This window comes from Physeter macrocephalus, chromosome 16, assembly GCF_002837175.3.
Source record: "Physeter macrocephalus isolate SW-GA chromosome 16, ASM283717v5, whole genome shotgun sequence".
Taxonomy (NCBI): Eukaryota; Metazoa; Chordata; class Mammalia; order Artiodactyla; family Physeteridae; genus Physeter; species Physeter macrocephalus.
Window position 1 is genome coordinate 99,558,215 of NC_041229.1, and position 12,110 is coordinate 99,570,324.

Below are 12,110 nucleotides of genomic sequence, written 5' to 3' on the forward strand. Positions count from 1 at the left end.
AGTGAGAGAGTGGCATGTACATATATACACTACCAAATGTAAAATAGATAGCTAGTGGGAAGCAGCCGCATAGCACAGGGAGATCAGCTTGGTGCTTTGCGACCACCTAGAGGGGTGGGATGGGGGTGGGGTGGCGACGCAAGAGGGAGGAGATATTGAGATATATGTATATGTATAGCTGATTCACTTTGTTATAAAGCAGAAACTAACACACCATTGTAAAGTAATTATACTCCAATAAAGTTGTTAAAAAAAATGTTAGGCCTAAATAATTTTGCAGGTGATTTCCAATAAATATTCAAGGAGCCAGTAATTTCCAAATCTTATACATTTTAGAATGCTCCTTAACTCATTCTATAAGAATTAGCATAACTCTATTGACAAACTAGATAATAGCACCTAATAGATCTAATAATATCACATACCTAATATAGGTGTACATACCAATCACATCTTTAGAGATAGATGTAAAATTCTTATAAAACATTAGGAAGTTACATAGCAATGTATTACATAGCAACAAGATCAAGTAGAATTTATTCCAGAAATTCAAAGAGAAATATTAATATAATTCACTGCAATTACAGATTAAAAGAAGAAACAAGGCAATTATCTCAGTGACGCAGAAAATATTCACTATAATTCAACCTACATCCCTAGGAAACAAAGCACCTAAGAAGCCAGGAACTGAGGAAAAAATTGTACCACCTCAATAAAGACTATCAACAAGAACTATATAGCAAACATTATACCTAATGATTAAACATTAAAACAATTTTAATACTGTTCATAAATAGACAATAATGCCCACTATCACCACTAATATTAATTATTAAACTTGAATTCACTTATATTCAAAAACACTACAAAAATGAGAAAGTATATAAAGGTGGGAAAACTGGAGGAAAAAAGTCATTATTCTCAGATATTGAGAAGATATACCCAAAATGCTATAAGGAATTCACTGAAACATTATTGAAAATAGTAAAAGAATTCAACTTGGTGGTAACATATAAAATCAAATTACGTACATCATTTTTTGTATACGCCACCAGTATCCATGGAGAAAATATAGTAAGAGCTATTTTAGGCAAAATGAAAGACCACATATCATGAAGTAAAGTCCTGATTTAAACATGCACATACATTGCTTCTTGCAAACATACACTTCAGTGCATATCAGAACTCACAAGAAGGGAAGGGAAAGCCTCAGGACCAAAAATAAACATAAAGCAGAAAACCAGAGAATTGAATACTCCTCCATCAGTGGAAGGGTAAACTGGATAAAAATCATCCCGCAGCAAAGATCACAATGAAATTGTTTGCCTCAACCTGAGCTTTGAGTGGAAAAAAAAATCATCTCTTCTGAGAATTCAAAACCCTGACAGGAGTCTTGGATTCAAGTTTGCTTTGCCTACATGAAATGGGAAACTCCAAAGGGAAAAATTAACTAAGAGTAATTCAGGGTTAATAATGACTTATGACGCCTGGAAGAAACAAATATTTGCCTTCTCTGAAGGAATGCACACTGAACCTGAGCCTTCCAAGATTTCCACATAAGTAGCTGAACATAAATTCATAATTCAAAATTTAAAAGTCATGAAGAAACTAGCCATTATTAGCAAGAATCAAAAGAAACAACCAAAGCATAACAGAGTCTCAAGGACCTGAACACTGGAGTAATCATATACAGAATGTAATGTGAATAAGAAGCTAAAAAAATTAAAGGAGTTTTTGTTTGTTTGTTTGTTTGTTTGTTTTTCGGCTGTGTCGGATCTTTGTTGCAGCGAGTGGGCTTCTCTCTAGTTGCTACATGTGGGCTTCTCTCTAGTTGTGGCATGAGGGCTCCAGGGCACGTGGACTCTGTAGTTTGTGGCACGCGGGCTCTCCTGTTGAGGCTCAAAAGCTCAGTAGTTGCTTAGTTGCCCCGCGGCATGTGGGATCTTAGTTCCCGGACCAGAGATCGAACCCACGTCCCCTGCATTGGAAGGCTGATTCTTCTCCACTGGACCACCAGGGAAGTCCCTTAAAGGAGTGTTTTAAATGAGCAAGAAAAAAAGATAATAAAAGAAAAAAAGTAGTTTTGTAAAAAGAATGAAATAGAACTAGAAAAAAAGAATGAAATAGAACTTCTAGAAATGAAAGCTATAACCAACTGAACAACTCCGTGAAATTGGTCACATATATACACAGAAGGATGGTTAGGAGACTTAGAATAGAAAATGAACAAATCTAATAAGTAATATATCTGCATGAGTTCCAGAATGAAAAAATAATATGAATGAGGAAGAGTCACTATTTCACGGGATATAACTGGGAAATTTCTATAATTGATGAAAAATACAAATTCCCATATTCATAACATATCATCCTAGAATACATAAGAAGTAGTCCACATATAGTCACATTGTGGCAAAACTGTAAATCACCAAAGTCAAAAAGTACATCATTTCTATACGCTAACAACAAGCTATCAGAAAGATAAATTAAGAAAACAATCCCATCTACTATTGCATCAAGAGAATAAAATACCTAGGAATAAATTTAACCAAGGAAGTGAAAGATCTGTTCACTAAAAACCATACAATACTGATGAAAGAAATTCAAGAAAATACAAATAAATGGGAAGATATTCCATGCTCATGGTTTGGAAGAATTCTTATTACAAAATTTCCATTCTACCCAAAGATAGGTACAGATTCTATGCAATCCCCATCAAAATTCCAAAGGCAATTTTCACAGAAATAGAAAAGCAATCCTTAAAATTGTGTGGTACCACAAAAGACCCTCCATAGCCAAAGTGAACTTGAGAAAGAACAAAGCTAGAGGCATCACACTTATCATTTGAAACCATACTACAAACCTGTAGTAATCAAAGCTACATAGTAGTAGCATAAAAACAGACATATAGACCAATGGAACAGAAGTGAGAACCCAGAAATAAATCCATAAAATTACAATTGATTAATTTATGGGAAAAAAGCCAAGAATATACAATGGAGAAAGGATAGCCTCTTCAATAAATATTTTTGGGAAAACTGGATAACCACATGCATAATAATGAAATTGGACCCCTGTCTTATATCACTCACAAAAATTAACTTGAATGGATTAAATATTTAAACATAAGACATGAAACCATAAAACTCCTAGAAGAAAAACTGGGGGAAACCTCCTTGGCATTGGTCTTGGCAATGATTTTTTGGATCTGGCACCAAAAACACAAGCAACAAAGCAAAGTTAATAAATGGAACTACATCAAACTGAAAAGCTTCTGCACATCAAAAGACAGAATCAACAAATGAAAGGACAACCTACAGAATGGGAGAAGATATTTGTAAATCATATATCAGATAAAGGGTTAATATCCAAAATGTATAAAGAACTCATACAACTCAATAATAGGAAAAAAATCCAATTTTAAAACGGGCAGAGGAACTGAATAGGTATTTTTCCAAACAAGACATACAAATGGTCAATAGATACATGAAAAGATGCTCAACATCACTAAACATCAGAGAAATGCCAATCAAAATCACAATGAGATATCTTTCAACACCTATTAGAATGACTATAATCAAAAAGACAAGAGATAACAAGTATCAGCAAGGATGTGTAGAAGAGGAAATCGTTGTACACTGTTGGTGGAAATATAAACTGGTACAGCCACTATGAAAAACAATACAGAGCTTCCTCAAATTAAAAACAGAACTACAAATGATCCAGCAATTCCACCTCTGGGTATATATCCAAAGGAAACGAAATCAGGATCTAGAAGAGGTATCAGAACTCCCATGGTCCTGTAGCATTATTCACAATATCCAAGAGATGGAAACAACCTAAGTGTCTATCAGTGGATGAATGGATAAATATGTGGATAAATACGTATATATTATCAGCCATAAAAAATAAGGAAATTCTGCCACTTGCAACAACATGGATGGACCTTGTGAAGTAAGTCCTTGTGAAATAAGTCCTAATTAAATAAGTGAAATAAGTCAGACAGAGAAAGATAAATACTGTATGATCTCATTTATATGTGGAATCTAAAAATCTGAATTTATAGAAACAGAGTTGGTCGCTAGGTGCTGGGGGTGAAAGAAATGCGGAGATGTTGATCAAAGGGTATAAACTCCCAGTTATAATATAAATAAAAGTTTGGGGGATCTAATGTCCAAAGCGGTGATTATAGTTCACGATACTGTATTATAGACTTGAAAGTTGCTAAGAGATTACATCTTTTATTTTTAGTATAACTCCAATTTTATTTCAAAAACATGGATGCAGAAAAGAAACTGGCATGCCAAGTTATTTATTTATGAGTGGTTACATAATTTTTATTTTCTTCTATGGGTTTTGATTTGGGATTCTGTCACATGCAACCCAAGAATCCTCATTAACATGGTGCTCAGTGAATATTTATTGAATAGATTAAAAAACATCAGAAATTTCACTGGTAGGAACCTTTTGAAATCTGAATTCCGTTCACTTTGTTTCTATTTTTCACATCAGGAGGTTCAATGTGACACCTACTGTGACATCTATTGGCTCTTCATATTGACCTTTGCAGCTTTTTAAAAAAAATTTATTTGTTTATTTATTTATGGCTGTGTTGGGTCTTCATTTCTGTGCGAGGGCTTTCTCTAGTTGTGGCAAGCGGGGGCCACTCTTCATTGCTGTGCGCAGGCCTCCCACTCTCGCGGCCTCTCTTGTTGCGGAGCACAGGCTCCAGACGCGCAGGCTCAGTAGTTGTGGCTCACGGGCCTAGTTGCTCCGCGGCACGTGGGATCGTCCCAGACCAGGGCTCGAACCGGTGTCCCCTGCATTGGCAGGCAGATTCTCAACCACTGCGCCACCAGGGAAGCCCCGACCTTTGCAGCTTTAAAAAGGAATTTTATGTATGTTCACAGTCATGCAGCATAGGAAGTAAGACATGCCCTCTAAGTTTGTTTAGATATTGATTTTAGTATGTTTCAAAAGTAATACATGTTCACTCTAGAATACGGAGAGAGTAGGTCTTAAGTGATCTCACCTCAAAAAAGAATTAGTATATATGTGAGATAATGGACTTTTTAGTTAACACTACTAGGATAACCATTTTTGGAGTATGTAAATGTATCAAATCACAACATTTTCTATACCTTAAACATACACAACATATATGTCAATTATATCTCAATAAAGGTGGAAAAAATACCCATCTCAAACACCCTAACCCATGCAGTTTTAATTTTTGTAGACTAGTTTAATATACTAAAACAAAATCGAAAAGCAGGTAAATCCAAACCCATCATCATTCTAGAAACAAAGTACCTTCCATATGATATGAAACCATTTAATAAGTCAATTAATCTTAAATAACTACAGTAATTGTGTGGACAGCTTTACTAATGTACTTATCTAGCTGTATGGAAATTGAGAGATTCCATGTGAGAAGAATGTTGGAAAACAAGAAAATCATGTGTTCCCCAAACACCATCTAAGTCATATTTCCCTACCTGAGGGGACTCATGAGACTATAAGCATCCTGTGTATAATCAGAAACTGGACTAATAGCAAAGGATTTGGGGGCCAGTTCTCTTCTTCTAGTTTTTTGACAGTATAATTAAAACTCACTTGTCTGTGGTGTCCTCTGAGTCTTGCACGCCAACAAAATTGGACCCTTTTATTATCGCAGGAACAGCAATTGGCATGTCTTAACAAAGTTCTGATTGAGCTGTCAATAAAGGTATAGGTTTCATCTATTGCCTCTAAATAATTTGGACGCCAACCAGATTATGTTCTTGTGTGTGTGTGTGTGTGTGTGTGTGTGTGTGTGTGTATCTTGGTGACTTTTTAATAACTCCCATTGCAAATTCGTCACAAACGGCCCAATCAGGCACTTGACTTCCCCTCCCTGTCCAATAATATTCCCTTTTCAATTCTTATATAAGACCTGAGGCTGAGGGATTTGTGCATAAGGCACAGTGAAAGAACCTTGAAGATGTGATTCTTTGAATCTACCCTTTTTTCTTGAAAGGGGAGAAAAGACACTAAGATATTTAGTCCTCCAAAGGGCTTTACCTTCAGAAACAAAATTTCCAAGAATCAACGTCACCAGTGTTTTGTTCTGCGCTCAACCTAAGGACATAGAATTTGTACTTGGAGTTTCAGGATCAAAGGAATTAGGTAAAGACATTCAACTTCTAGCTAAGGGTAAGGTTATGCATAGTGAAATTGAGATGTCCTTATTGATTTTGTAAAAATAGTTTGACTTTAATACTTCCCAGTTGTATTAAATGTTTCAGAGCCAAGATGGTCTTCTCAGTGACAGAGACAGCAAAGGTGGGTGTTACCAATGGGAAGAAAGATGTCGTGTTAAGAGGAATGCAGAAGTGTGGTCCATTCAGTGTGATTCTCAAAGCCCTTTCTGCCAAATGCTTATCTTCAGACAGACTTTATCAAACATTTTTGTTATACAAAATTAGACTATATATATACATATATAGTCATAGATTTAATCATATATATATATGATTGAAGGTTTAAAAAAAGACTGTTTCTTTGTTTATTTTCATCCTATTTCCATCTCTTCCTTCCCTTCAACCAAACATAAATTCATAATATATTCCTTATGAAAACCAAGAATAACATTATCCCTTACTAAAGGATAGTGGCAAAATTAAATACTTTTAATACCTCCACATAGAGTAAGCTCAAAAAATAGTAGCTTTTGTTACTGTTGAAAATCATGACATCTCTTATCATCTCCTGTCATATGTCCTGCTTCACCCAATTCTACTTCTTCTCTTCTCATAACACATTTCACATTTGATCATGTATTACATTCATCAATTTACACAATCATTCATTTCGTTAACCTGAAAACACTTTGACGATGTGGTCCAATTTATCTACATGCATTTGAAGATTGCAATAAATGGTCACTTGCTAAGGATAAGGAGAAACAAATAATGATTATAGGGGACTTCCCTGGCGGCGCAGTGATTGAGACCCTGCCTGCCAATGCAGGGGACACGGGTTCAAGCCCTGGTCCGGGAAGATCCCACATGCTGCAGAGCAACTAAGCCAGCGCGCCACAACTACTGAGCCTGTGCTCTAGAGCCCGCGAGCCACAATTACTGAGCCCACGAGACACAACTACTGAAGCCCACGTGCCTAGAGCCCATGCTCTGCAACAAGAGAAGCCACCACAGTGAGAAGCCCGCGCACCGCAACAAAGAGTAGCCCCCACTCTCTGCAACTAGAGAAGGCCCGCACTCAACAACGAAGACCCAACGGAGCCAAAAATAAATAAATAAATAAATTTTAAAATATAATAATTATTATAAAATCTCCTGAGAATGCTTTATAACAGCTTACATAAAATTGGGCATTATTCTAATAATATCAATGTCTCTTCCTGCTGTGTGATCCCTCCACTTCTTTATCTTTGATCCACAAAAGGAAAGAGGCAGAGAAGAGCATGCCTGATACAGTACGGCCCACCTCTCAGAAGTGGCTCACTATCTTTCTTCTCTTCCCCAGACTCAAGCAAGGATCACGTCAGTTATACAAGATGAATATGTTCTAGAGATCTTTTGTACATAACTGTGGCCACAGTTAACAATACTGTATTGTGCACCTAAAATTTTTAAGAGGGTAGCTCTCACGTTTCTGTTTTTACCACAATAAGAAAAGTTATGATAGTCTTTGAGATTTGGATTTACACATTGTTTCAATCTGTTTTCCAATAGCAAATTTTAAGTATTTTTAAAGAATTATTAAGTAAATTATCTCATTAGTAGAAAGTAAGCACAATGACAAGTTACCTACACAAAGTAAGAGGCTGCAATTTTACGAAATTCGACATAAAACAGCCAAGAGCAAGGAAACTGACTCATGCACAGCAACACTGTAATAAGAAACGGAAGACAACTTTTTTTAGCAAGTCAACAGAATATTTGCTAATAGGAATATTAAACTTGTAGACTATAAGTCCACAATGGCTGGAGCCGTGTCTCACTTATCTTTGAATACAAAGATATGGCTTGAATACAAAAAAAAAATGCTTCAGACAGCTCTTGACATCAATAAATTTGTGTGAAATTAAAAATAATAACAACATTTAAAAAACCAAAATAAATTAATTAAATAAAACAGACTGCGCATGTAAATGTCGCTACTTAACACAAACGCTTATTCTTTCCAAAAACAGATTTATAGGAAAAGAAGTATTGAGTGATTTCACATGTGATGATTTGATTGGCTCCCCAAACTGATTGCAATCTTAAAAACGTGGACGATTCACCGCATTGCGAACACTGCGGCCACGTGAGGAACACCGGAACTGCATTCACAGTGTTTAAGAAGAAAACAAAGTGAATGGCTGAGCACTTTCATATGAAGTAGCTTCAGAGAAAACAGAGGAAAAGAGGATGAGTCCATGGAGCTGGGAAACTGCACCAGGGTAAAAGAACTTATTTTCCTTGGCCTAACCCAGAATCAAGGACTGAGCGTGGTCTTATCCCTCTTCCTACTTTTGGTGTACGTGACAACTCTGCTGGGAAACCTCCTCATCATGCTCACAGTGACCTGTGAATCTCGCCTTCACACCCGCAGGCATCTTTTGCTCCGTAATTTATCTATTGCCGACATCTGCTTTTCCTCCATCACAGGTCCCAAAGTTCTGGTGGACCTTCTGTCCCAGAGAAAGACCATCTCCTTCAATGGCTGCTTCCCGCAGATGTCTCTCTTCCATTTTATTGGCGGGGTGGATGCATTTTCTTTGTCAGTTATGGCATTAGATCGGTATGCGGCCATCTCTAAGCCCCTGCACTATGTGCCCATCATGAGTAGAGGCCGAGGCATTGGGTTAATAGTGGCTTCCCGGGTTGGGGGCTTCGTCCACTCCATCGTGCAGATTTCCCTCTTGCTCCCAATCCCCTTCTGTGGACCCAATGTCCTGGACACGTTTTACTGTGATGTCCCCCACGTCCTCAAACTCGCCTGTGCTGACGTTCTTATGCTTGAGCTGCTGCTGATTCCCAATAACGGACTGCTCACCACACTGTGGTTCACTTTCCTCCTGGCGTCCTATACGGTCAGACTATTATTACTAAGGTCTCAGGCAGGGGAGGGCAGGAGGAAAGCCATCTCTACCTGCGCAGCCCACATCGCAGCGGTGACCCTGCACTTCGTGCCCTGCATCTATGTCTACGCCCGGCCCTTCGCCGCCCTCCCCACCCCGTAAGGCCATCTCTGCCACCTTCACTGTCACCTCCCCTCTGCTGAAGCCCCTGATCTACACTCTGAGGAACCAGGAGATGAAGTCAGCCATGAGGAGACTGAGGGGAAGACTCATGCCTTCTGACAGGGTGTGGACTGATAGCTCACTGTCTCACCACCTTTGAAAATGTTTGTGCATCAAATAAACTATATTTACTAAAAGATTTCTGATTAACTTTTATAGTTCTACTAATATACGTATGACTTACAAACATTCTGGTCAGCATGCGATAATAATGTAAAAAAAATGGGGTTTATGGTACAAAAGAGGTAGAGAAATCAGATAGTTAGCCAGAGAAGTGTATGTCACTTTGCAATACAGCCTTGAAAGAAAGCAAGAAAATGGAATCCAATACCCTCAGACAATTTTATCACATTGGATAGTTGCAGGGTTTTTTTCAGCTCTATTGAGTTATAATTAACAAATACAAATGGCATATATTTAGGATGTACAACTTGATGTTTTGATGTACATGGATATTGTGAAATGGTCACTGGGGGAGAATGAGTTAAGGTGGGGTCTCTCTTGCTATTTCTTACGACCGCATGGGAGTCTCCACTTATCTAAATAAATTTTTTAATTAAGAAAAAACAAAAATATATACAGACCCAGACATTCCCTCTACATTTCTACAATGTTTACAGGAAGGGAGCTGAGACACATTAGAAAATAACACAGTTTGGGCATTTGGATTCTATAAGATTTTTCATGAAGTGATCACATCGTAAGGAAGTAAACACATCCAAGTGAAGCACCTGCTCTGACTCTAGAATATGAATAAATGAAACATCTATTTCCTGAAGGTTTCCCCTTCCAAAGCCCACACTCCAGCGATTGAGAGCAGGTGCCTTGAAGTCAGCACAGCTTGAATTAGAGTATGGATCTCTGCATTTATGAGTTCTGTGACCTCAGGCAGGTCTGCACGTTCACCTTCCTCTGAAGCCCTGGCCCACTGGCCCCTGGCCACTGCTCTCCCTCAGGGCCCTGCACTTGGCCCCAGCACAGCACTCAGGACCCTGTTTCCCATTCCTTGTTCTCTCTATGCTTTATTTATGGTTTTATCCCCAGCACCTGGCAGAGCAAGCAGACCATAGAAAACATTCATGAAAATTTAAAAGGTCGATGAATGAATATTGCCTCCCGCTCATTTTTGCTGCTAAAATCATTGGAGAATATGGTTAAGAAAACAACCGATTCGTTTTTATTCCCCGACAACCTGACTCCTTAAAATGGACAGAAACCTCTGCAGCTGCTTCAGACGATGCATATACACTCAAAAGGGTTGGAATGAAGTGGAAAACATTATTCTGTATATCAACTCAGCTTTTATTTGTTTACTTACTATGCTATTTACAACTGCTGGGAGGTTTTTTTCCCTCCATTTCTGGAGGTAGATAATAGATCTTAATTTTTTTTTAATTTAACATCTTTATTGGAGTCTAATTGCTTCACAATGTTGTGTTAGTCTCTGCTGTATAACGAAGTGAATCAGCTATATGTGTGCATATATATCCCCGTATCCCCTCCCTCTTGCGTCTCCCTCCCACCCTCCTTATCCCACCCCTCTAGGTGGTCACAAAGCAGCGAGCTGAATAGATCTTAATTTTTTTTTAATTATAAAAATATTCATGTCGTGGTACAAATATCAGCCCACAAATCAGACATGCAAAGGCCCTGAGGTGGGGATGTGCCCAGAGCATCCAAGAAACAGCAAGGAGGACTTTGTCATTAGATGAGAGGAAGCAATGAGGAGAGGGGTAGTAGTTGAGGTCAGAGAGATAACTGGGCCATGGGTTCAGGTCATTAGGACTTTTTAAACCACTGGAAGGATTTTGACTTTCACGTTAAGTAAGATGGGATGCACTTGGAGGGCTTTGAAAAGTGGACTAATTATGCATGTTTTAAGAGAATTGCAGGAGCTACTGTTATGAATAGACTGAAGAGGGCTGAGGACGAAAACACGGAGACCAATTAAGAAGTTACTATAGCAGAAATAATGAAGACATGACTTCGGGTAGTCATGGTAGAGTGGTGAGAATGTTGAAAAACTCTGAAGGTCCAACGAGTAGAATTTGCTGGTGGAGCCAGTGTGGATCTTATGAAAGCTCCATTACACACTTTGGTCGGCACCCCACTGAGATCTCTTTCACTCTCACCTACATAACCCTTCAGATCCAAGGGCTCCTGCCAACACCTGTGTGTCACACTTCAGGAATCTCCCTGCAAGAGTGAAGCTGCCTAAGGAAATTGTTCACCATCCCTAAGAACATTTATTTCCCAATAGGAAAATTACAAAGGAAAACAGGGGGAAGGAGGCATCCTGGCTAAAGTGACCTAACAGGATTCTTGCTGAAGGCAGGCCAGGGTGATCAGACATCACCTGGGAGGTGCTGGAGGATGAGAAACCTGATTAGGTGTGGAAGGTGATCAAATGAGGAGGGCGGGGAATTCTGGCTAAAGTGACTTAGCAGGACTTTTGCTAAAATTGGACAATGCAGAGACAAACATGGAGGTCCAAAAGTCTAGACTTTGTTGACAGATTCAGGGGAGGCTGAGCAGTGTTTGGTCAAGGAGAGAGTCTTTACTACTGCTAGAAAATTTTGGACCCCAAACAAAAACGTGTGTTCCAAAGTGTGTGTATCTAAATAGCACATAGTGTATATGCTCTTTAATGATCCCCACTGAAACAACTTTTCCATCAGCAGAATTTTTCCAAAGCCACGTCCAACTACATTCCCTCTGATAATTCTCGTACTGGTTTGGGGATTAAGGAATTGGTAAATATGATGGGGCACGCTGTATCAGCATGGAAGAGCCAAGCAAATATGATTCCCTGTGTCTG

At 38.5% G+C, this 12,110-nt stretch overlaps 1 protein-coding gene and 1 pseudogene across 1 annotated transcript; both read left to right on the forward strand.

Moving 5' to 3' along the window:
• LOC102991713 (olfactory receptor 5A1-like) overlaps positions 1–8,224 on the forward strand; it is a 13,930-nt pseudogene extending 5,706 nt beyond the window's left edge.
• Positions 8,225–8,425: 201 nt separating this feature from the next.
• Positions 8,426–9,392, forward strand: LOC102996141 (olfactory receptor 4D10-like). The gene is given in 2 exon segments (XM_024133435.1): positions 8,426–9,229; positions 9,231–9,392. Coding segments are annotated over 2 exon segments (966 nt in total).
• Positions 9,393–12,110: the final 2,718 nt, after the last annotated feature.